The 26,883-nt window shown below is 34.6% G+C and overlaps 1 protein-coding gene across 6 annotated transcripts in view; it reads right to left on the reverse strand.

Moving 5' to 3' along the window:
• Nucleotides 1–26,883, reverse strand: part of ATRNL1 (attractin like 1) — a 774,559-nt gene that overhangs the window by 680,423 nt on the left and 67,253 nt on the right. For all 6 annotated transcript variants that reach the window (XM_078434862.2, XM_078434861.2, XM_078434859.2 and 3 more), the window contains one exon: nt 25,712–25,967. In XM_078434862.2, the coding sequence (XP_078290988.2) occupies nt 25,712–25,967 (256 nt within the window). The remainder of the gene's footprint in view (nt 1–25,711; nt 25,968–26,883) is intronic.

The following is a 26,883-nucleotide window of genomic DNA, read 5'->3' on the forward strand; positions in this document are numbered from 1 at the left end:
CTCTGTGCTGACAGCTCGGAACCTGGAACCTACTTCAGATCCTGTATCTCCCCCTCTCTCTCTGCCCCTCTCCCACTCATGCTCTGTTTCTGTCTCAAAAATGAATAAACATAAAATAAGTTTTTAAAAAAATTAATAGTGTAACACCTATGATACAGGTCTAACACCAAAATCTGTATTCTAAATATTACGGCAGTTTTTCTCAAGGTTTGGTCACTAGCAATTCAATTAAGGAACCTACAGGTGGTACGGTAGTTTCAAATGAAAAATTAAGGAAATAATTTTTTCTTGTACTCGAAATGTAAAATTAACTATGATTCACATTTTCATTATATTTGTATTATTTTTGCATTTGGAAATGTGCACATACTCAGGGAACCAATTTTTCTTAGTAAACATTCCAAGTAAAAATATTGGTCATCTCAGAAAAAGTATTTTCTTATCATTTGTATGTTATTATTTGTATATGCATGAATTTTGCTTTTAACTTAGTAATGTGCTCCACCATATTCCCAATTTATAAAGAGTAGTTCATTAAAGAGAAAAGATAATGATGAAAACAGGTATGTGAATAAATGAAATAACTCCTAATAATACTATAAATGCCAGAAGCAAAAATGAATTTGTAGGTGAGGTAGCTACACATAGAGAAGGCTGAAGAAATCTGCAGAAAGATTCGCTCAAATCCTAAATTGAGTACTGATCTGCATATGCATAAAAGAAAACTACTTAAAGCCCATGTAAAGAACAACAACAACAACAAAAGACTAGCAGGCTGAATAACTCTTGGGTTCTCACACAGGGCTGGGAACAGTTGTGTTAGCAGACAGAAGAAAGACCTCACACAACAGGAGGCCTTAGGTAGAGTACAAAAAGGGCTGTAATACTGGAATAAGTTAGTCGTAAACTCAAAGTTGCTCTGGGTCCTAACAAACCTCAGAAGCAATCCCCCAAAATGCCTATACTATCCCAGATAACTGCATGTGAGTACAAAATCCAACATTCTTTCAAGCCACAACAAAATCCAGCAGCCAACGTGATAAAAATATGCCATGTTTGGAATACATTTTAAAATTAACAAGCATACAGGGCAAAGAAAATATGACCCACAACGAGAAGGAAAATCGGTCAATAGAAGGTGACCCAGAAATAGCACAGAAGATAAAATCAGCAGAAACGAATGTTTTAAAAGCCATTGTAAATACATTCAAATATGTTCAGTAATGTTACAGAAAACATGAACATGGTAAGAAAGAAATGGTAGATAAAAAAAGACTCAAACAGAACTCCTGAAAATGGAAAAGATAATATCTGAATGAAAAATACATTGAGTAGAATTAACACAAGATTTGACGCTTTAGAAGAAAAGAACAGTGAACTTAAGATACAGAAACAAGAGCTATCCAAAATGAAACAACATGAACAAACAAAACATCCTAAAAAACAATGAACAGACTATCAGGGACCTTCTGAAAATATTAAAGAAGTCTAATCTAAGTGCAATAAGAGTTCCAGAAACGTGGTAGGTGGTGGGTGGACAGAAATAAAATTTAAATAAGTAATTTCTCAAATTCAGTTAAATCCATAAATCCACAAAACCAAGAACATTAATGAAATACAAACAGAAAGAAAGAAAGAAAGAAAGAAAGAAAGAAAGAAAGAAAGAAAGAAAAAAAGAAACCTACACCAAGGACTGGCATGAAGTAATATAGATGAACAAGCTAAAGAACAAAAATAAGAATTACAACTGACCTCTTATCAGAAAGAATGTTAAGTCAGAAGACAATCAAACTGCAGATTTTTAAACTAAGAAGGAAAAATAAGACTGTCAATCTAGAATTCTCTACCAAAACCAAAAATAACTATCAAAGTAGAATTCTCTACCCAACAAAATATTTTCCAAAAATGAAACTGAAACAAAACTTTCTCAGACAAAAAAAAAAAAAAAAAAAGCAGAAGTGTAACACCACAGACTTGCCCATGATATGACAAAGGAAGTTCTTTAAGCTGGATGACAATAACAGCTAATACCAGACAGAATCTGGATTTACATAGATGAACGTAGAGTGTAGGAAAGCTGGATATGTAGATAAATACAAGACATAATTTCTCATTTCTTGTCTCCCTAAAATGATAACTTACTTACAAAACAAAAAGCACAATTTACTATGCTGTTCATAATATATGAGATATAATATTAGCACAAAGGAAAAGAGGAGAAATGCAGGAAATCCTGAGGTTCTAACACTAAATATGAAATGGAAGAATATTAAAGGTAGAATCTGATAAGCTAAAGACATGTACTTAGACCAATCCCAACAAAAATAAAACAAAAAATGTACAGTTAACAAATTGATAGTCCTACAGATTCAAGAAGTTGAGCAAATCACAAACAAAATTGAAAGAAACCCACACCTAAACACATCACAATTAGGCTGCTGAAAACTGAAGATAAACAAAACACCTCAGAAGAGGTTAAAGAAAAACAAGTTCAAACAACTGTGATTTTTACCCTAAAAAATGACGGAGGCCAGAAAGAAGAGCCCAACACTTTCTAAAGTGCTGACAAATAACTGTAACTCAGAATTCTATGACAGGCAAAACTATCTTTCAGGGATGACTGTGAAATACAGAGATTCTCAGATATAGAAAAAACAGGATAATCCATATCCAGCAGGCCCGCTCTAAAAAAAAATGTTAAAAGAAGCTGTTAACAGAAGACAACTTGGAATGAAGGCAGATAATGTATTATAGGGATCTAAAAATTATAATTGTAAAAATTATGACCAATAACTAAACATTTAAATGTATGAAGCAAAAACTGATAGAACTAAAAAATTAAATAGTTAAATCCACAATCATAAATGGAGATTTCTACATTAGTCTTTCAGTAACTAAGGAAAATTACTAAGACTTGAACAACTCCACCCACCATCACAAAACTGGCATTTATAGAACACCCCGACCACTGCAGCAAAATACACACACATCCTTTTTAACTGACACTTGACATTCACCAAGACAGACCATATTCTCAGCCAGAAGATAAGACTCACAAAAATGTTAATAGCAAAACATACAGTCTCTGACAAGAACTATATTAAACAAAAAATAATGACAAGAAATATACCTGAAAAATCTTCATGTATTTGGATTCAACTAAATACTACTAATCAACCCAAAGAGAAGCCAAAGAAAAAAATCACACAAAAAAATCAGAAAGCACTTTGAATTAAGTGGAAACAAGAATACTTTTGAAAATATGCAGGATACTGCTTAAGCAGTCAGTCCTTCTCATGGGTGGTTCCTTGACAACAGCAAATGGAATTACCTAGAAACCTTTTAAAAAATGGAAGTTTGCTGGCACCAATCCTCACATAATGAATAAGAAAATCAGGGGTTAGGAGAGAGCAATCTATTGTAACAACCATCCAAGTGATTCTTACGTATATTAAAGTTTGAAACTATTGGATAAAAAAGAAATTTATAGCAATAAACACATATATTTAAAAGGAAGAAAAAAGGTCTTTATCAATTCAATGCTCTAATCTTCCACCTTAAAAAGGTAGTAAAACAGAAGGAATAAAACCCAAATAAGAAAAGAAATATAAAAATAAAGCACTAATCAATAAAAATAGAAAGCAGGAAAGAAAAGCTACTTCTTTGAAAAGATCAATAAAGTTGTTTAACTTATTAATCTTTAGTCAACCTGACAAGAGAAGACACAAATTATTCATATCAGATATAAGAAAGATATCACTACACAGTTTACAAATATTAAAAAGAATAATAAGAATATAAATTAATGGCTTTATGCAAACAAATTTACCATCTCAATGATATGGACAAACTTCCAAAATAAACTACCAAGGCTCGTTCACAAAAAAATGGGTAACTTGAGTATCTCTAACATTAAAGAAAATAAATGTTATAGTCAAAATCTTTTTGACAAAGAAGGCTCATGAGCCAGACAGTTTCACTGGTGAGTTCCATCAAACATTTGAGAAAGAAATAATACCAATTCTACACAAACTCTTATTATAGAAAATAGAATGGAATGAAACACTCCCCAAATCACTATCATTACCCAGACTGCAAAATCAGACAAAGACATTATAAAAACAGAAAACTAGTCCAATATCTCTGATGAGCATAAACATAAAAATCCTTAATATTTTTAGCAAATCAATTCTAGCAATATATGAAAAGGATAATATATTATGACCAATAGGGTTTGCCCACAAATGCAATAGTTGTTTAACATCTGAAAGTCAGTGTTATTCACTATATTAAGAAATAAAAAAATATATAATAAAAGGACAAATGATCTTCCCAACAGATGCAGAAAAATTATTTGACAAAATTTAACATCATCGATGAAATAGACTCGGCAAACTAGATTTCCTTGACCTGATAAGAAGCATCTAGAAAGCATACCACTAACATAATAATTAAGACTGGAACTTTCCCTCCTAAAATAGGAAAAAAGGCAGGATTATCTGCTTCCACTACTCCTACTCAGCACTGTACCAGAGATACTGCCACTGAAAAAATACAAAGAAAATAAGTAAAAGGTATACAAGTTGAAAAGGAAGAATTTACTAGCATGATTTTAACACATGATTCTCTATGCAGATAATAAAAAAAGCTACCAGGATTAATAAATGTGTTAAGCAAAGTTGCGAAATACCAGTTCAATATGAAAAATCAATTGCTTTTCTATATACTAGCAATCAACAATTGTAAGTTGAAATTTTAAATGCCATTTACAGGCAAACATGATAATCACTACACTACACAAATACCTGCAAAATGCCATTTACAATAACATAAAAATATTAAATACTTACATATAAATTTAGCAAACTGTGTGCAACACACTGAAAATCATAATACATTGCTGAAAATGTTAAAGACCTAAATAGTACTGAAATACACTGTGTCCATGACTTAGAAGAATCAATACTGTTAGACTCAATTTTCCCCTCTATATGTAACTCAACCTCAATTAAAATCCCTACAAACTTTTTTAAAAGAAATTGACAAGCCGATTCTAAATTTTATAATGGTAATGTAGAGTATATAGAATAGACCAAACTTTTTGAAAATAGAAAAAAGGACAGAGGACTTATACTGCCTGATTTATAAATCTACCATAATCAATAAAGTGTGTTTGTAGAGTAAATATAATGTACATCATTGGATCAAAAAAGAGTCCAAAATTAAAACATATATACAAACGACATTTACCAAGGTAATTCAATGGAGAAAGGAAAATCTTTTCAACAAATGTTATTGGAGAATTAGGATATTAAAAAAAAAAACACTCAGTCCTTACTTCATATCATATATGAAAATTAATTCAAACAGATGAAAGATCTGAGGATAAGAGCCAAAACTATAAACAGCTAATAGAAAGTGCAAGAGAAAAACCTTTGTGACCTTGACAAAGATCTATTAGCTAGAACACAAAAACCACAAAGCATAAAAAATTGACAATTATATTTTATCCAAATTTAAAATCTCTGCTTTTTAAAAGACACTATAAAGAAGAAATGCATATATTTTTTAAAAAACAACTTTAAAAAAGGAAAACCTGAAAGACAATGAATTATACACATCAATATAAAGAAAGGGAAAAAGCTTAACAAATCAAAATATATTAAAAGGAAATCATAAAAAAAAATAAGAATTGAATGAATATGCAAAACAAATCATTAACCTCAAAAGCTGGTACTTTGAAAAGTATTAAGATTCATTATCCTCTGCAGAATCTGCCTCAAGACAAAAAGAAAGAAGGCTGAAATAAGCCAATATTAGTAATTTAAAGGAGGCATAGCTATAAAATATTCTAAACTTCACTAACAGCATATTATGAAGAACTGTAGGTCAATACACTTGAAGATTTAGATAAAATAGACAAATTCTGAGACAATAATCGAATGCTAATTCTGACAAGAAGAGAGAAAAAAACCTGAGTAGATTTATAACTATTAGATTAATTGAATATCTTGTTTTAAAACCTTGCCACAAGGGAATTAAAAGCAAAAATGAACTACCGGGACCTTATGAAGATAAAAACTTCTGCACAGCAAAGGAAACAACCAACAAAACTAAAAGGCAACCAACGGAATGGGAAAAGATATTTGCAAATGATGTATCAGACAAAGGGGTAGTATCCAAAATCTATAAAGAGCTCACCAAACTCCACACCCGAAAAACAAATAACCCAGTGAAGAAATGGGCAGAAAACATGAATAGACACTTCTCTAAAGAAGACATCCAGATGGCCAACAGGCACATAAAAAGATGCTCAATGTCACTCCTCATCAGGGAAATACAAATCAAAACCACACTCAGATATCACCTCATGCCAGTCAGAGTGGCCAAAATGAACAAATCGGGAGACTATAGATGCTGGAGAGGATGTGGAGAAACGGGAACCCTCTTGCAATGTTGGTAGGAATGCAAATTGGTGCAGCCACTCTGGAAAACAGTGTGGAGGTTCCTCAAAAAATTAAAAATAGACCTACCCTATGACCCAGCAATAGCACTGCTAGGAATTTACCCAAGGGATACAGGAGTACTGATGCATAGAGGCACTTGTACCCCAATGTTTATAGCAGCACTCTCAACAATAGCCAAATGATGGAAAGAGCCTAAATGTCCATCAATTGATGAATGGATAAAGAAATTGTGGTTTATATACACAATGGAGTACTACATGGCAATGAGAAAGAATGAAATATGGCCCTTTGTAGCAACATGGATGGAACTGGAGAGTGTGATGCTAAGTGAAATAAGCCATACAGAGAAAGACAGATACCATATGTGTTCACTCTTATGTGAATCCTGAGAAACTTAACAGAAACCCATGGGGGAGGGGAAGGAAAAAAAAAGGGGGGAGGTTAGAGTGGAAGAGAGCCAAAGCATAAGAGACTCTTAAAAACTGAGAACAAACTAAGGATTGATGGGCGGTGGGAGGGAGGGGAGGGTGGGTGATGGGTATCGAGGAGGGCACCTTTTGGGATGAGCACTGGGTGTTGTATGGAAACCAATTGGACAATAAACTTCATATATTGAAAAGAAAAAAATAATAAAAATAAATAAATAAAACCTTGCCACAAAGAAAACTCCAGACCCAGATGACTTCACCAATTTCTACCAAACATTTTTGGGAAAAGTAGTAACAACTGAAAGTCTTCCAGATAATAGAAACAAAATTATACACCAGGCAGCAAATCCAGCAAAACAGAAACGGTTTCTCAAAAAGTTATCTGTAGAAGAGATTACATACAGCTTTACTCTAAAACCCTAGAGGTCTGCACTGCAATTCTCAAAAAAATAAAAACAAAACCAGATAATTAGTAATTATCTAACATGAGGAAGTTTCCAGTCAGTGTTCAAATTCCTACTTATTTTATAAGGTTTTTTTAAGTTTGTTTGGAAGCAGGATCCAAATGAGATCCCCACACTTCAGTTGTCTGATATGTCTATTAAATCTCTTTTAATCTGCACAGTCTCCATCTTTTTTTTTAATTGCCAATGGTTTACTCTTCCACATTTTTTGTAAATTTCTAGGATGAAGGCAAAGAAGTTGTACTTTAATATTAAATGACCACTGACCCAATAAAAGGACAAGAGAAGTTAAGTCTTTAGATACCAGAATTATGAATCAATAGTAATGATGGGCTGAAACTCTTTTAATAATAAATGTCAGGCCCTTCACAGAGTTACCACCGTTAAATAAACAAGTATAGGATGGAGTATACCTCCCTTCACAGTAATTGTATACAAAACAAAAAAAAATAATGAACTAAGTAAAAGTTTTGTTTTCTTTAGGCTGTTAAGTCATCACAGTAATATCAGTATAAAATAAAATATATCTAGGGGAAGTAATAGTCTCACATTAGATAAGACACCATGCTCTGTAAGCTCTGTTAACTCTGAATAGGTTATTACAAAGTGTAATTTGTCCAGAGAGAGTGCTAAAGATAACAAAAGGTCAACTAAGATACTGTGTATTTTATAATTATATAATCCAATCTCCCCGTTTACTAGCTGGGTGTGCACTGGCCACTTGTGTGAGACATCTGTGCCTCAGTTCCCTTACTTATAGAACTTGAAAAGAGTAGTTTATATTTACATGTTCACTTTGAGTTAACTTTGAGTTAACATGTGTTACCACCACCACCTAGCACAGAGTACAGCCTCAGAAAATGTTAGCCGCTATTCTCATTACTACAGAATAGTCTTTAAATCATTAATATCTGTGTTCATTTAAGGCATTAACAAAAGATATGAATGGAAACCCTGTTCACCTTCAGGGAAGACCGAAGGAAGTAGAGATGCTTGTCTGAAGAATAGAAGGTAAGTGGAAAGTAAGATATCTCAAAACATCTGCAGGGCCAATATGTGGAAGCATGAGTAATTTGCACCTGTACAGTTCTATACAGTCATGAAAAATCAAGTACAAATTTATAAGATGTGCATATGTCTTCTAAATATAAATAGAATTTTTAAAAAATATACAATACAGTGGCTGCCTTGTAAGGGACCAAGATCTCCATCAGTGAAAGAACCTTAAACAGAAAAAGACCTGAATTTTCTGAGTCTTGAATACACATGTAGTGAAATTTTTTAATGTAACCAATGCATATTTTAAGATACAGAATATTCATATAGCGTTTAAACAGTTTTAAAAACATATGATGTAATAATTTCACTTACCAAAACTGAGTCTTTTTATTGTGATATATTCTGAAACATTTAGAAAACATGAAAATATATATATAATCTGAGCAGCAGCCTCTGTCATACAGACTAAGCAATTTATTAAAGCAGTATTTTACTTATTACATTGAAACTATTTCACTTTATCTAATTAGTCCTGAAAAGTTCTTCACAAATGAAATTCCGTATCAAATGCCAAACCTAATTTAAGACAGTAAAAGTACACATTTTATGATTCCTGTGATTGAATTACTTTTAAAGGAGAGATTTCCTCTATTAAAACTACCTAATTTCCACCACCTGATACATCTGTTCCATAGATCTGTATTTTCAGACACTAGTGTGCTGAAAAGCAATATCCAATTTACACTACCAAATTTTGAAAAACACGTGATGTTAAGAGCTGAAGAGAAAGTAACATATCACTATCCTTACAGAGAAAAAAAACTAAAAATGTCGTATCTCTTGGTTTTTAAATCAAAAGGAAAAAAGTTAAAATGGCATTAATAATGGCTTCCCAACTACACCTTCCAAATTCCAAAAGCATGAAAAATACTAAAGCAAAACATTAATATTATACTAACCTTGAGATTCACATTGAGATTCTTAGAAAGTTTATGAGGTATTGCTAACCTAAAGTGAAATAAATTTCCCTCAGGACTAACCCAGAATAGCTTTGTGGTCCAAGTTAGTAAAACCATCCACATAAGTCCCCTCTGAGATTTACAGATTCCCTAAAAGCCATAATTCTAAGCATAGCAGAAAGGACAAACTGACGTTTCCTTCACTGCCAGAGGAAGTTCAGAGGAACTCTTTGTAATCATCACTTCAAATACATACCCTATATAAACAGATATGAAAAAATACACATCCACTCCTTGTAGCCTATTTTTAGCATTTTATTTGGAAATAATTTCAAGGGTACAAACAAGTTCCAAGAGTAGTCGAAGATTTCCCATATACCCATTTCTCAGATTCATTAATTGTTAATGCTTTGTTCCATTTTATTATTCTCCTTCTCCCTCCCTCCCTACACACACACACACACACACACACACACACACATGCATTCGGGCACACACAAGCACAATAACTGTATACATCATTCCTCTTACCCTTATATATTTTGGTGTATATTTTAATAACAAAGACTTTCTTTTTACATAACCATATTACAGCTATTAATATCAAGAAATGCAACATTTATAGAATGCTTTAATACACATAAATATTTCAGTTTGTAAATTGAGCCAGTAATGCCCTTCATAGCATTTTTTCATCCGGCACAGATACAGTCAGAAGTCACCTACCATATTCAGTTGTCATGTTTCTGTTTTTTTGAGAGAGAGAGAGAGAGAGAGAGAGAGAGAGAGTGCATGTATGTGAGTGGCAGGAGAGAGGGGCAGAAGGAGAGAGAATCCAAAGCAGGCTTCACACCCAGCGTGGAGCCTGCTGCGGGATTTGATCCTGTGACCCTGGGATCATGACCTGAGCTGAAACCAGAGTTGAACACTCAACTGACTGAGACACCCAGGCACCCCAGTTGCCATGTTTCTTAAGCCTCCTTTACTCTGGAACAATTTTTCAGCCTTTGTCTCTCGTGACATCGACATTTTTGAAGAATAAAACTCTTCCCCTTTTTAAAGACAAAGTTCCTCATTTGAGGTTTGTATGATACTGCTTAATGATTAGACTCAGGTTTGCAGTCCTGTGACCCATAGACCAAATAATAGCTAGCGGCTCATATTTGTAAATAAATATTTTTGGTACACAGGCATATTTATTCATTTACATATTATCTATGGCTTGCTTTCAAATTCCACTGGCAGAACTGAGTGGATGAAACAGAGACTGTATAATCTACAAAGCCCAAAATATTTACTGTCTGAACCTGCACAGATGAAGTTTGCCAAGCCTTACTATAAGTGATGTTGCTCTCGGCAGCTATCATATCCAGAGGGACACAATGTGTGATTTCCCATGGTTTGTGATGTGAATTTTGATCATTCAGACAAAGAACTATTCTTTCCTGTAACCTATAAACAATCTGTGGGAAAGACATTTTAATATCATGCATATCTCATCAAAAATCTGTCCCTACCCCCACAGACTTAAGATCTATTGAGGATTCTTTCCCAAACCAATTTTTACTACAGTTACGCAAAATGATGATTTTTCAATTCCAGCAATGCCAGTCAGCATTCTGTGTAAGAAACAGGTTTCGCCCCCTCCTCTGTCCGTTGGTCTGTCCATTATCTGTATAAGTTCACAAATTCCTATTGTTTCAAGTTTATAATTTACTACTTTCCTAAATTATTTTGATGCTCAAAGTATCCCAGATTTTACCAAACCCCTTCAAGCTGATTCCTAAGTTCTTTTGACAGGACCTATCATTTTCGTGAGCACTTCCTTAATTTGATATAATAAGATATACCAAGTTCATCTTTTTTTTTCCTGCCACAACCCTAGAAAGAGCCATTTCTCCAAGGAGCCCTGCTTTCTCTTCTTGGTAATGTTATTAGAAACTGGATCTGAGAATATGGATGATCATTGTGCTCACTACCAAAGGGGTGTCTTGGCTTCGAGGCCCTTTCAGAAGAACCTACATCTGGAACTGTGAGCCTGCCTGCCCATTTGTCTGTCTGTCTACCTGCCTAATCACAAACTCTCACTGATACCTCCAATTCCTATCCACCAGGCAGGATTATTCCTTGCCTTCTCCATTTCATATTTGTACCTCCTGCTTTCTACCTTGAGAACTTTAGCTCACATTTTCTCATTTTTTTTTTCAATCTGGCAATACACCAAAAATAATGTAGTACTGCTTCACCCAAACCTTCAAAGAACAAACCTAAAAAATCTGCTTGCACTTCTTCCCGAATAATGAGAACGTGTAACCAGATGCTGTGTTAAAAAGGCACGTGGATTAGTTCTGCTCTCCTGCTTTCAGTGTGATTGTGTTATTCATCTGAAACATGGTTGAGTTTTGTTTCAGTTTGCATTGTTCTGGAGTTTTCTTCCTTGTTGATTTTTTAAAGCAGATAATCAATATGCTTCTAAAAATCAAAACTACTGAGAAGGATACTTTCATTTCCTACCCTTCCCACACCACTCTCCCCCATCTTCTGTAGGTAACCAACATCACTGTGTTCTAGTTTATCCTTCCAGTGTTCATTTCTGCTCATATAGGCAGGCATAAAAATATTTTCTGGAGGCGCCTGGGTGGCTCAGTCGGTTAAGTGTCCGAATCTTGCTTTCAGTTCAGGTCATGATCTCACGGTTTCATGAGTTAGAGCCCCACATCTGGCTCTGGGCTGGCAGCACGGAGACTGCTTGGGATTCTCTCTCTCCCCCTCTCTCCCCACTTGCGCTCTCTCTCTCTCTCAAAATAAAGAGATAAAGGATATTTTCTGATTTCCCCTACATTTCTCCACAAAAAGTAGCATGTGATATACACTTTTTTGCACTTGGTCACTTAACATATCCTGTAAATAAATCACTCCATATGATTTCAAAGAGTTCTTCATTCTTTTCTGCAACTGCATAGTATACCACAAATGTGGATGCACCATGCTTTCTTTATACGCCACTCTGTTATGTTTGCACTGAAGGAGTTTCCAAATAATGTCACAAGGAATAACTTTGTCCATACCAAATTTTTTTAAATGTATTTTTGCATTTCTGGAGATATAACTGAAGCATGAATTCCTTGAAATGGAATTGGTATGCATTTTTGCTAGATAAATAGGTGGGGGTTTGTTCCTACATTAGTGACTTTCAAGAATGGTTTATAGTTTTCTCTAAAGAAAGTTGAACATTTCTTGTCAAAAAAAATATACACCTAAGTGATTTAGCTTCGTTTTAGCTATTCCAAATGTATTTTCTCTTCCGTAGGTCTTCTAATTGCCTATTATATATAGCATACATGAAGGATATTGATTTTTGCATATTAATTTTATAACCTGTTACCTTGCTGAATTCTTTCATTGTTTTATTATTTCAGTTAGTCCTATTACTGTGTAAGGTTTTTCAGGAATTCTATTATCACCTGCAAATAGTTTAAGTTCTCCTTATCGAATTCCTATTCCTCTAATTGTTTCCTCTACTACCTCCAGAAAAATGTTCAATAGTTATGAAGATTTTGCGCACCCTTGTTTTGGTCTGGACCTTAACACAAATGCCTTTTTCTCCATAAGATGCTGGCTTTGGGATTGAAATAGATAACATTTATTGTGTTCAAACATCCACTTCAATTTGTCATGGGTTTTAATTAGGAATGGGATTGTTTAGCATGGTCACTAGACCTACATTGTGAATTTTATTAATGCATTTCTCGAAAGTGAATCATCCTTGGAATCCTAATTATATATTCCACTTGATTATGGTATATTATTTTCTTGGTGTGCAATGAAGTTCACTCATTTTAAGATTTTTTGTAGTGATACCTGAGAGAAAGCATTTTAATTCATTCTGAGTCATATAGGTCTATAATCTTCTATTTCTAAGATAACTGTATCAGGTTAAGTGGCGATGTTAAATTTCCTTTCTACAACAAATTTGTAAGTTTTCCTTCCTTTTCTAGTGCCTAAAACAATTTATGAGCACTGCTAAACTTAACCTATAACATCATCTAGGCCTGTTGATTTCTCTATTTTTTTCCTATGGAAATTCATCTATATAAACTTTCTATCTCTACTGGGTTCAATTTTAGAAAACTGTTATTTTCTAAGAAATTATCCAGTTCTTCTAAATTTTCAAATTTATTTGCATAGATGTAAAAAGTAGTCCTCTTTTTTTTTTTAATTTCCTCTTGGGGCACTAAGGTGGCTAAGAGGTCCGTTAAGTACCCAACTCTTGATTTGGGCTCAGGTCATTATCTTGCAGTTCCTGAGCTCCAGCCCTGTGTCAGGCTCTGTGTTGACAGTGCGGACCCAGCTTGGAATCCACTCTCTGCCTGCCCCCTCCCTGCTCTCTCTCTCAAAATAAATAAATAAACTTAAAAAAAAATCTTTACCAATATTATTTTCCCCTTGTCATTTCTTATTTTGTATATTTGCGGTTTCTCCCTAGTGGTTTATTTAATTATTTTTAAAAATAGAATTATAATCTATTAAATTGATTTATTGTCTTTCTGTTCTTACATCAATAATTTCTGATTTTATTTTTATTATTTGCTTCCTTGTACGTGTGTGTGTGTGTGTGTGTGTGTGTGTGTGTGTGTAGTTTGTTCTATTTTCTGCTTTTTGAGTTGGGACTGTGGTTCCCCTATTTTCATTCATATTAATAGAGTTGTTTAATGCTATAAATATTCCTCTGATAACTGTATAAATTTATCTCATAGACTCCTATATGTATTGATTTTACTGCCATTATTTTTCAGCAATTTTGTAACTAAAGCTTATATCTCCCCTTTCAACCATTAGAAAGGTTTTATTTAATATTCCCACTTTTGGGAATCTACTCACTTTCTTTTCATCCTAATATATGATCAACTCGTTTTTTGTGAGTTTTCCAAAAGCACTTGAGAAGATAACATCGTCCATAATCAGGCTGTGTTTTTTGACATATAATCTTAACACCACTTTATTGATTACGTTGTTTAGATTTTTTTTTTTTTACCTTGTCTTACTTTCTGTCTTGTCATAAAAAGTAATGTTTGAACTGTTTTGTAAAGACATTGGTGCTATCTACTTCTCTTTGCATTGCCTGTAGTTTCTGCTTTAAATAGCTGGCTGCTGGGCTATTGGGTACATAGATATTCTTCTATTACATATTATATCTTCATGTTGAATTGTGGTTTTTAATATAATAAGGTATTCTTGACTCATATAATATTTTGATGGCCTGAATTCTACTTCCTCTGACATTAGGATCACAACCCTGCTATCTCATTGAATCCAATTATTGTGTTCAATAAAAGCTAAGAGCAGGCTCCAATGATGGTGCCTCCAGTTTTCTTTTATGCCTTCTTTATATGCAATAAAACACTCTGGGTACTGCAATAAGAAAGCTGAAAGTGACCATACATTTCATCCCAGCATCTCCCTTCCAAGCAACTTGTTTTCTTATTAGTTTTTTTTTTAGCATGGTTGGTAATAACTGATGAGCAATTAATTAATTTCTAGGATGATGAAACAGCAAAGTGTTTCAAAACGTAATAAAAATAAACACTAAGATCCTATAGTATATCTTAGATTTGTAAAAGCATCCAATAGATCCATCTGGTAATTGCACACAGAATATTTTATTCTATATTTTTTAAGTAAGTAAATGTTCTCTTTGTTCTCCCGAAGACTTCTAAAAAAGAATGGCATTTACAAAATAAAAGTCTTCACAGAATGTTGGGTCTGCCCAAAAAAACAAAATTGGGACCAATCAACCTAAATGCAGACCAAGTTAAACAGCATCCTTTGACTCTTATAGGAGTCTAGGTTCTTTCTCTGCTTTCCCTTTTGCCTCACCCTCCTCCCATTTTTAGTTGCATTCTTTCTCGTTGGAAGGAAGACATAATATCTGCATATTAGTTGTCGTCTGACACCCCTACTGGTGTTTCAGTCTTAGCTCTAAAATTAAATACATGAAACTTTCTCCACCAGTCTTTTACCTGAAGTGTTCCCATTCATCTCTTTGTTAGATGAAGCTTATTCTCTAGGAGAGGGGTTGACAAATTACAGTCCACAGGCTAAATCCAGCCCAACAACTGTTTCTGTAAATCAAGTTTTATTGGAATACAGCCACACTCATTCATTTATGTATGTTACACCACTGCATGCGTACAGCTTCAATAGCAGAATGGAGTAGCGACAACAGAGATTGTGTGGCATACAAAGCCTAAATTGTTTACAATCTATATACCTTTACAAAAAAGTCTGCACATTTCTACTCTACTACATTTCTCAGGTAAGGGCACATATACACAGAATCACCTGAGTTTTTCCATGTTCAAACAGTTTTTTCTATAACCTTCACACTTGAAGGACAGTTTGGCAAGATATAAAACCCTTAACCTACACTTATTTCCTTGACTTTCTTGAAAAATTTGCTCCTTGGTTGCCTTGATTTGTATGTTGCGTTTGAAAAATCTAATACTAAGCTAATCTCTTACCCTTATAAGATATTTTATCTTTCTGCCTGAAAATCCTGAGGATTTATCTTTTAAAATATGGTATTTTTATCAAGGTGTCTCAAAATTGTTGCTGTGGATGAATTTAACCAGATACCCAACCCAAAAGCTCATAAACAGGAGAATGGATAAAGGAATGATGATAGAGTCATATAATGAAACACAGTAATGCAAAGGCATTAAGTACAGTAATACGCAAAAACATAGATGAATCTTGGTAATACAGTGGTGAATGAAATAGAAGAAAGCCTCAGAAAACTGTATAAATATTATTTCCTTTTTTTTTAAAGAAATAAGGACTCTCCTTTTTTCATTTTTTTTTTTTTTTAATGTTTATTTATTTACTTTTGAGAGGCAGAGACAGAGCACAAGCTGGGGAGGGACAGAGAGAGAGGGAGACACAGAATCCTCAGCAGGCTCCAAGCTCCAGCACAGAGCCAGACGCAGGGCTCAAACCCACAGATCGTGAGATCATGACCCGAGCCGAGGTCGGACGCCCAACCGACTGAGCCACCCAGGCACCCCAAAATATTATTTCCTTTTTATAAAACTCTAAACCAAGGAAGCAAAACAATATGCAATATAAGTATACATGTATAAAAAGCTATTTTTAAGAAAAAATCCATAAAAAGAAATTCTAGATTTTGGAATAGTGGAGAAGCAGAAAACTTTTTAAAAATTCAGTAATTTTTTAAGGAATATGATTATAATGTGAAAACTTGAAGGACTATAAGAAATGGTTATGTTTTTTAATAAATATCCTCTTATTGGGGCACCTGGGTGGCTCAGTTGGCTAAGCGTCCGACTTCAGCTCAGGTCACGATCTCACAGTTCGTGAGTTCGAGCCCCATGTTGGGCTCTGTGCTGCCACCTGAAACCCTGGAGCCTCCTTCGGATTCTGTGTCTCCCTCTCTCTCTGCCCCTCCCCTGCTCATGCTCTGTCTCTCTGTGTCTCAAAAATAAATAAAAACATTAAAAAAAATTTTTTTAAGCTTGGCTAATAGACTTTAAATAACAGTAAGGAAATACATAGATACAACTTTTAAAGAATATGTGTTCAAAACCCTATTCATTCATCCAAATACTTACCAAGCACTTGATACCTGGCACTTTACTGGAAAGCACACATAAAGAGAGGCGTACGGCAGGATTCCTGCTCTAAAATTAACTACTCAGAAGCATGTAAGTACAAATATAAAGCAGTATATATGTCACATTCATTTATAAACAAAGAGAGGAATTTAGAGGAAAATTAAACCACTTCCAAAAAATGAAAAATGCAGTGAATATAGCTGTGGAATAAGAGTCTCTTCACCATTATACATATATAAAGGCCACCTTCACATTGTTACTTAAAAGTCTAGGGAGCATTTACTGCAAGCCAATCTCTTCATTACGCATTTTCCTGACTTTTCCAATAATTCTGTGCATAAAGCTTGCTGGTTACTGTCACTGTCACTCCTGACAGCTCAACATCACTTTTAGAAGCTGTGCTCCAGGGCGTCCTCATGGAAAATTTTCTGCCAGATCTACTTGTGTGTGGCCCACATAAGCTATTTTCTCAAGTATTCTATTGTTATACATCTATGCACAATTTTCATATAAAAGACACCACCCTGAGTGAAACGTATCTTCAGCTAAAGGGTGGATTGTTTTTGGAGACACAAACCACAGGACTCATCAACTAACAAGAAGTTTAAAAGTTAAAGAAGGAAATTTCAAAGATGAAGTGTTAATTTGAAAACTCCATCACTCCTGTGGTTTTTGGCTTTACTAGTGGACACTTTCATGGACACCTTCTCATGCTGGCATTACTTCTCAACTCCTCAAACAGTGTTACTTGCGTTTTCCCAAATAAAACTCTTTCACCTGAATCCTTGTTTAACAGTCTGCTTCCGGGAAAACCCAAGTTTAAAAAGATCCTGTATTTCCTGCCTTCCTGCTAACTTCTTTGCTCCCCTTTACAAGTAAATTTCCTTGAAAGAGTTGACTTCGCCTATTGTTTCCAGTTCCACTCTCCCTCCCTCCTAAATCCAATCCAGTCAGACTTTTACTACCCTCCTCTCACTGCATAAAAAGTGTTCTTGGCAAAATCACCTATCACCTGCACAGTACTAAAGTTAATGGCCAATCCTTAGAAATCATTTTCCTTGAGCCATCAGCAGAGTAACATTTGGCAAGGTTGATTACTTTTCTGTAATAATCTTTTTGGCTTCTAGTTCACAACACCATTTTTCCTCGCTCATTTTCTTCTCCTTCTTATGGAACACCATAGGGCCCAATCCTTTTCTTCTTTCTATCTATACCCATTTTCTTAGTGATCTGATCCAGTCTCGTGCCTTTAAATACCATCTACATTCTACGAGTTCCCAACTTTACATCTCCAGCCCAGATCTCTCTGTAGTCTACTTTAATGTCTAATGGATATCTCACTTATATATAACATATCCAAACTAAACTCCTGACCTTCAAACCACCTTCACCTCAAACCTGCTTCACAATCTTCTACATTCATTACGGCATTCATCTTTCCAGCTGCTCAGACCAAAGACATTGGAATCATCCTTGTCTCTTTCCTCTCTTTGATCTCAGACTTTACATCCAAACCCTCAGCAAATACTATTATTTCTACTTTTAAAACATATAGATCAAATTGACTAATTCTCATCATCTCCAATACTACCACCCTGATCTAAGCCACCTCACTGCTCACATTACTGTAACAACTCCCTCACTGGCCTCCTTGCTTCTGTCTTTCCTCCCTAGAGTTTATTTTCAACACAGACAAAATGATGCAAGACAAAATGATGCATTTAAAAGTATGCCATTGCTCTGCTCAAAATCTTGCAATGTCTCTCCATTTAACTCAAGAAAAAAACAAAGGCAAGGCAAAAACCCAAAGATCTTGCTTCCTAATTACTTCTCTAACCTCCTCTGTTCATTTTCACTTTCTATACTCTCTTCTCCAGTCTCTTTACTGTTCCTTAGACATGCTCTGCGTGTTCTTGCCTTTACACTAGCGGCTCCTGCTTCCAGAGAACACTCTTCCCCCAGATATCCACAGAGCAAAATCCTTCACTTCCTTCAATTCTTTGCTTAAAACTCATGTTTTCAGTGAGATCTACCCTGGCCTTCCTATTTTGTAACCACCTCCCACCCTCAGTATCCTCAATCCCCTGATCCTGCTCTATTTTTATAAAACTTACTATCTTCAAACACATCATAAGCATCCATGCCTATAGTATTTACTTTTTATTGTCTGCATCATCCTGCTCAAAATAAGTTCAAGCAGAGGTAAGGGAAAATACCTGATTCATCACTTGTTGATATGCATTATTGCATATGTCTGAAACCAAGTGGAAACAAAATCTGCTCCTATAAACTACAACATCAACCCAATGTCTAGAGGTGTTCCTTAGCTCAAAACTCCAAAAAAGTCTTAAAATAGCAGTGATAATACCTACAGTCTCAGCAGTTTAAAAATATCCTCTAGTATCTTAGATTTTTTAATGCTAATCTATAATGATCCAATTCAGATAATTAAAGATAAATTAAGTAAATGGTCTCTTCGTTCTAAATTATATTACAAAACTCTCAAAGAAGAGTCACAGTACTAAGCACAAAACCAGAAATATGTTGTAATCATTTGCAATATTATTAAAAGTTGAATAAGGGTCGTTCTGAAGTATGTTAACTGGGAGTTTTTTCTGTTTTTAAAATTTCTACATAAAGATGAGATTAAAATGCTTAAAAGTATATTTCAGGGGCACCTGGATAACTCGGTCAGTTAAGCATCCAACTTCAGCTCAGATCATGATCTCACAGTTCATAGGTTCGAGCCCTGCATCAGGTTCTGTGCTGACAGCTCAGAGCCTGGAGCCTGCTTCAGATTCTGTGTCTTTCTCTCTCTCTCTCTGCCCCTCTCAAAAACAAATAAATTTAAAAAAAAAATTTAGGGGCACCTAGGTGGCTCAGTCAGTTAAGCGTCCAACTTCAGCTCAGGCCATGATCTCGTGGTTCATGAGTTCAAGCCCCACATCGGGCTCTGTGCTGACAGCTCGGAGCCTGAAGCCTGCTTCAGATTCTGTGTCTCCCTCTCTCTCTGCCCCTCCCCCACTCACATTCTGTCTCTGTCTCTGTCTCTCTCTCTCTCAAAAATAAATAAACATTAAAAATTTTTTTAATTTAAAGAGAGTATATTTCTGAGCAAATTTTTATCTAGCAAAATACCCTCTTTTTGGTAATTACTCTGCTTAATGTCAGCTTTGTTTTCAGTTACCCTCACCACAATGCTGGTTAAAGAGATAGTCCCATCTTTAACACAAACATATTTTTTTCCTTGGTTTTCTAGAAGCTTTAAATTTGTAAGGAGAGTCAGAGAAAATCCAACCTACATTTGGGTGCCTGATGCCATTAAAATCAGTCGGGAAAACAGAGCCTAAACTGACATCACAGTAGTAGTAATTCCCACTTAAGATCTGAAAAAAACAAAAATAAAAATAAAAATTCTCTCTGTGGAAATAAGTATTCACTTATAACTAAGATGATGAATTATCCCATTACTTATGTTCAAAGTAGCCATACTTTAATACAGTATCACTCCCTAAAGTAGCACTTTTCTATGACATATAGAACAATTATTCTAACATCTTTAAACTAAACTTACCCATTGTTTTTATATTCTTTTATTTGTAAGTACTTTTCAAAGTGAAAGTACTTAGATTATTTTTTGGTGCCACATACTTTCAATAAGTGATGAATTCAAAATGCATAGGGTAAAGTAATACATTAATTTTATTGTTATTATTAAGATATAATTTTTACAGAAAAGTTGGTGAGTTTTACTTTGTACTTAATTCACAGAACTGCTCATAATTCATCTATTATTCTTATTATACTCATAAATCATGTATTCCTCCCATATCCATCTTATACTATATTTATAAGTGTGCCTGACAGGTAATGCAATTAATAAAACAAAAATCAAACCAAAAGTACCCTGTGGAAAAATTTACTTATAAATAGTATTTTTGTTATAGACTAAACCAAAAGAACCCTAATAGTTAAAATTTTACCAAAACTACAAGTGAAATTTTTAATCAAACTCTTCCAAATGAAAACAAAAACCTACCAGCCAATGAATTTATCCATTAACAACCTATATCAACATTTACCACACACAGAAGATTAGAATAAATCTGACGTGCCTTCTTACTTATCTCCCTGGAAAGTATAATCACCACTATGTCTCATAGCTGAATGAATTTATTGTTAAATAAGGGGAAGTATGAAAAAAATAATGTATTCTATGAACTGCAAAGTATACTCAGTAGGGAGGCAGAGTACGGAAGACATGTACCAACTGGGTAACCTAGAAATTTGGTTTTAATGGCTGATACTAAAGGTAAGCCCAGGTAATTACCAAATCAGAGCTTCTACATAAAATCAGGGTTATATCCTCAATGAAAAGAGATCTTTCAGATCTCTGAAAGAGAGATTTAAAGAAAAGTTGACAGGGGCACCCAGGAGGCTCATTTGGCTCATTAAGCATCCAGCTCTTGACTTTGGCTCAGGTCCTGATCTCACAGTTCATGAGTCCGAGCCCCGCGTCGGGCTCTGAGCTGACAGTGCAGAACCTGTAGGAATTCTCTCTCTCTTTCTGCCCCTCCCCTACTTGTGTGCTCTGTCTCTATCTCTCTCAAAATAAATAAGCTAAAAAAAAAAAGTTTTTAATTAAAAAAATTAATTTAAAAAAGTGGGATTTTTAAAAATGTTTTTATTTATTTTTGAGATAGACAGAGCGTGAGTGGGGGAGGAGGAGAGAGAGGGAGACATAGAATCCAAAGCAAGGTCCAGGCTCTGAGCTGTCAGCACAGAGCCCAACACAGGGCTCGAACCTACAAACCATGAGATCATGACCTGAGCCGAAGTCGGACGCTTAACTGACTGAGCCACCCAGGCGCCCCAAAGAAGTGTTTTTTTTTTTTTAAATCTGCTCTGCAGAGGCAGCCAGAAAATGTCTATTTCAGCCTTGATTCTATGTGAAAAATAAAAACAGCTTCCCTTGGACACTTTTGGTCCTAAACTAGACATCGTGTCACTCTGGGCATGAATTCACCCTACACATAAGGTCCCAAAAAAAATGCATGCCAAAATTTTAATTTAATTTGGACCAAGGTCAATAGGTCCCCAGAAGCACACATTCTCTCTAGAGCAGGGGTGGGCAATCTAAGACCCAAGGGAGCCCAATCTGGAACAAAGTCATGCTCCTTTGTGTATGTATTGTCTGTGGCTGCTTTCATGCTTTAACAGAATTGCCTAGTTGTGATAAAGACCATATGGCCCACAAGCCTAAAATATTTACTATCTGGCCCTTTACAGAAAAGACTAAGACCCTAGTATAAAATACTGATAATAAGGTCAAATGTATTTAAAACAAAACAAGATGAATTAAAACAGTGGAAAACAGTAGCCTGTAAACCGGAGGTTGATGAAAGGGTAAAAGTACTGGTTAACTTCAGATTCATTTTTTAAAACTTTAAAAATCAAAACCTCTGGATCAAGTAGAAGTACAGTGATAGTTTAATTCTGAAACTTCCCATTATCCTCAGAGAAGGCGTATAAAAAAATAAGGAAAACATGAAAGTGAAAGAAAAAGAAAATTAAAAATCCAGAGAAACCATGAATGAAAGAAAGAAAACTACAAATCAGGTGTGAATATGCAAAAAGCAAGTGAAACCAAGAGAGTCACACGGAAGAGGTCACACGCATGCAGAAGAGAAACACAGGGTGTGGACGAAGCCTACTGGTGGCAGACCTCGAAAATCACCGCGCTCCTTCCCACCAAAAATTGCCTTGACTCTCCCTAAACATAAAAAGAGCCATAACTAAAAACAAGAAGACAACAGAGTGACACAAAATGTACAAAAACCAGATGGAATCACAAAGCAAAATCCAACTTTTTCGCGTACACAAGAGATACATTTAAAACAAAGTGGTTCTGAAAGGTTGACAAGAATGAAAGGAAGGGCAAAAGTTTACCAGGAAAAGGCTAAAGCCCTTCCCGCAAAAAACAAGAGCCATGAAATTAATATCACACAAGGTAGAAACCAAGTCAAAAACAGTAAACAAGCGATTTATAATATTACAAGATACAACTTGCAACTTTCATAAAGCATAAATTCCAGAATATACAAGGAGAAATAGGCAAAAATAAACTAACATTTTTAGACTTTAATTCAATTTTCAGAGCATGACAGATAAAGTACAAAAAAAAAAAAAAGGAAGGAAGGAATCTAAGTTCCAAACATATAAATGATATAGATTAGATACAGATATAGATATATCAAATGCCATACCTTGATATTATAAGATTTACCTCCTTTTCAAGTGCCTATAAAATTTGAAAACTAGCCCACAAAAAAAAATCTCAATAAATTACAAAAAGTAGAAACAACACTTAACAACATTCCCTGAATACCATAATGAAACCAAAAGTTAATAACAAAATCAAAAACCAAAACAAGCTTTCTGCATAGAAAATTTGTAACTCTTGGAAACCAATTTGACAGTAAATTTCATATATTAAAAAATAAAAAAAATAAAAAAAAAAAAAAAAAAAAAAAAGAAAATTTGTAACTCTTGCTTAAACAACTCTTAGGCTCCTCTAAAAAATGCAATGATAGCACATCCGTTTCAATGCCACCATGAGCTGTTATGGCAATAATGTGTTACACAGCAGTTTATTCAATGCAGCATTGCTTATTAACCATTACACTCCAAAATGTTCCCATCAGCAGACATTCTCTTTAGATTTCTCCTATTTTCACAGTAAAATAAGAAGTAAAGTCATCAGCTGAGGCTAATCATGGAGAAGGGAGTGACTGGAAGTTTGAAGAGAGGGAAATGTATGACATAGTCAACTTGGAGAGTTGGAGGAGAGACTGATTATGAACTTAAAGCTGGCTAATGTTAGAAGTACAGGTAAGAGAGTGATAGTGAAAATCTGATAGGTTTGATGGACTAAAGGCTCTATTAAGGCTGGAGAACTGTCAGACTTTGGGTACTAGAAGGAGTAAGCTGGAAAGACCAGTGGCATTTTAGAGGAAGATATCTAAAATGGAAATTATGGGATTCACTGAGGTATAGGTCAAGAGTACGACAAAGGGAGAGTGTGACTCAACCAGGATGGAAAACAAGATTTCTGAAAGACAGATTTAAAAAAAAAAAAAAAAAAAGTTGACAGGGGCACCCAGGAGGCTCATTTGGCTCATTAAGCATCCGGCTCTTGACTTTGGCTCAGGTCATGATCTCACAGTTCATCAGTTCGAGCCCCGCATCGGGCTCTGAGCTGACAGTGTGGAACCTGCTAGGAATTCTCTGTCTCTGTCTCTCTCCATCTCTTTCTGCCCCTCCCCTACTTGTGTGCTCTGTCTCTATCTCTCTCAAAATAAATAAATAAACTAAAAAAATTTTTTTAATTAATTAATTAAAAAATTATTTTTAAAACTGAGAGTCTAAGTATTAGAAGTATTTAAGTGGATACTGAAATCAGAAAAATATTTGGCTAGGGGCGCCTGAGTGGCTCAGTCAGTTAAGCATTCCACTTCGGCTCAGGTCATGATCTCACAGTTCATTAGTTCGAGCCCTGCATTGGAGCCTGCTTCAGATTCTGTTTCTCCCCTCTGCCCCTTTCCCACGCGCTCTCTCTCTCTCTCCTCTCAAAAATAAATAAAAACATTAAAAAATTTTAAAATAAAAAGAAAATTATTTGGCTAATGTATGCAGGACATAATGATAATGAGCCACAAGCTGTATTTTTTGAGGAATACAACACAGTGATCTGAGGAGTGAACAGAGTGAAGAAGAAGTAACAGGTGGCACAGTCTGATGCGAAGCTGAGTGGTTTAGAAGAGGAAGGAGTTTAAAGAGAGTAAAATGGCACCAAGGAGTAAGAAGGATACATAATCATTCTCCACCCAACTGCAGTGGGGGACATATAAACAGACCACCTGAGAAAGGACTGCAGGGGGAGAGACAAGAGTATTTGCAAAGGGAGGCTTCTTCTGAGCACATTAAGGGCTCTCTTGTTGATTTGCAAGCGAGATTTCTCATTAACATTACACAAGGACTCTAAATAGTTGGATATAGTTGTCTATAGACAAAAGAGCCAAAAACTTGAGTTCATAATACTGACCAGAGCTAGAAATGGAATATGTTCTTCAAACAGGGATCATAAAGTATTTGTAGGCAATTTTTTTAATCTTATAAGAGTCTGAAAATGTCACAGAGAATTCAAAAAAATAATAAAGTACCAGAAAAACAAAGGAGAGTACAAAAAGTCATAGGTAGATCACTTCAGTCACCTTCACCTACCAGATAATGATCTCTTATAAAAGCCAACAGATTATCCTCGGGAAGCTTACTTTAAAAGAATAATACACAGATAGAGATATTGCAGTAAGATTAGAAACAGAACTCTGAAAAATAAAAATCCTGAAATCATGGACTGCATAGTAAAGAGACTAGGTTAGTTTTAGTTCTTACTCATAAATAAAATCCAAAGAAATAGCACCATCTGTTGGAACTTCTCATATTTATAAATATTCTCAATTCTTGAAAAATGAGGGACTGGTATGTAACATTTCTCCACTTTAGGCTAAGAAGATAAATATTAAAAAACCAAAGCTAACACAAAATGAAAAGGTTTATATTAAAAAGTTTTCAATCTTAGCTAATAATTCTGATTTCAAATAACTCACTATTTGGCTAAATTCATATGAAGATTTTATTAAAGATAAAAATATTGCCAACTAATAAAGAAAAGTATATAGTTGCATTTTCAAAGTAACTCACAGATATGGTATTCCTGTATGCTGCTTGTATAACCATATATTGCAGAATATCCAAATATTACGATCATGACAACATCTCTAGTATCCAGCTCCATAATGTGAGCTGAATGTCCCTCCACAGCGTACTGCTGACCATGTCCAAGAACAGTAGGGGTTTTTGTACTCCATGACTGACTATGTATGTTAAAAACCCATAATTCATCTGTGACATTGCCATCATTTGTTTCAATTCTGCCTCCATACATAAAGATGTTTTCCTGTAAATTAAAAAAACATGTATTAATAAACAAAATAGTCATACCTCAGCAATATATATTAATTAAAAATAAAGGCTCAACTTAAACTTTAGTAATCCTAACTCACAACACGTATAAAGTACAGTTCTTATTTATAAAAAGTCAAATGAGAATCAATGTTTTTATTTACAAGAAGAAGGGGCAATGCTTTTACTTACAAGAAGAAGGGGGAAAAAAACCTACATTTTCAAAAAGTTACCTTAAGATACTTTATTTAAAACAGCTATATTATATAGTTAAATTAACCATGTATAATTATCTTAGTTGTTGAGTCCCTAGTTCTTCAAATTTTACCATCTATGTGTATTGCTTTGTGCTACTGTCATTCACTGTTTTCATCAAGTGCTGTCCAAAAAGGAAGATCACACTATGATCTGGTAGGTCCACTATGTGGAGCCCATTATTGTTACTTCTCATGGCTATGGACAGATACTTTATAGCACTTATAAATTATACAAATAAATTCAACCACCTATGATTGAAATGAGTGACACACAAATGATATACAACATTACTATTTCCATAACCTAGGAACATAAAGGAATTTCATCAACCTAATAAAGAGCATCTAAGAAAAACACACAGCTAATATTAATACTTAATGGTGAAAGACTGATGCTTTCCCACTAAGGTCAGGAACAAGACAAAGATGCCCAATTTGCCACTTATATTCAACACTGCAGTGGAGGTATTAGCCAAAGCAAAGAAACAAAAAAAATGAACAAAGGCATCCACATTGGAAAAGAAGTAAAATATTTCTGTTCATACATTATATGAACTTGTATACAGACAATCCTAATAAATAAAAAATAATAATTAGAAAAAAATGTTAGAGCTAATAAATGAATTCAGTAACACTGCAGAATACAAAATCAAC

Source organism: Panthera onca, chromosome D2, assembly GCF_046562875.1.
Source record: "Panthera onca isolate mPanOnc1 chromosome D2, mPanOnc1 haplotype 2, whole genome shotgun sequence".
NCBI lineage: Eukaryota > Metazoa > Chordata > Mammalia > Carnivora > Felidae > Panthera > Panthera onca.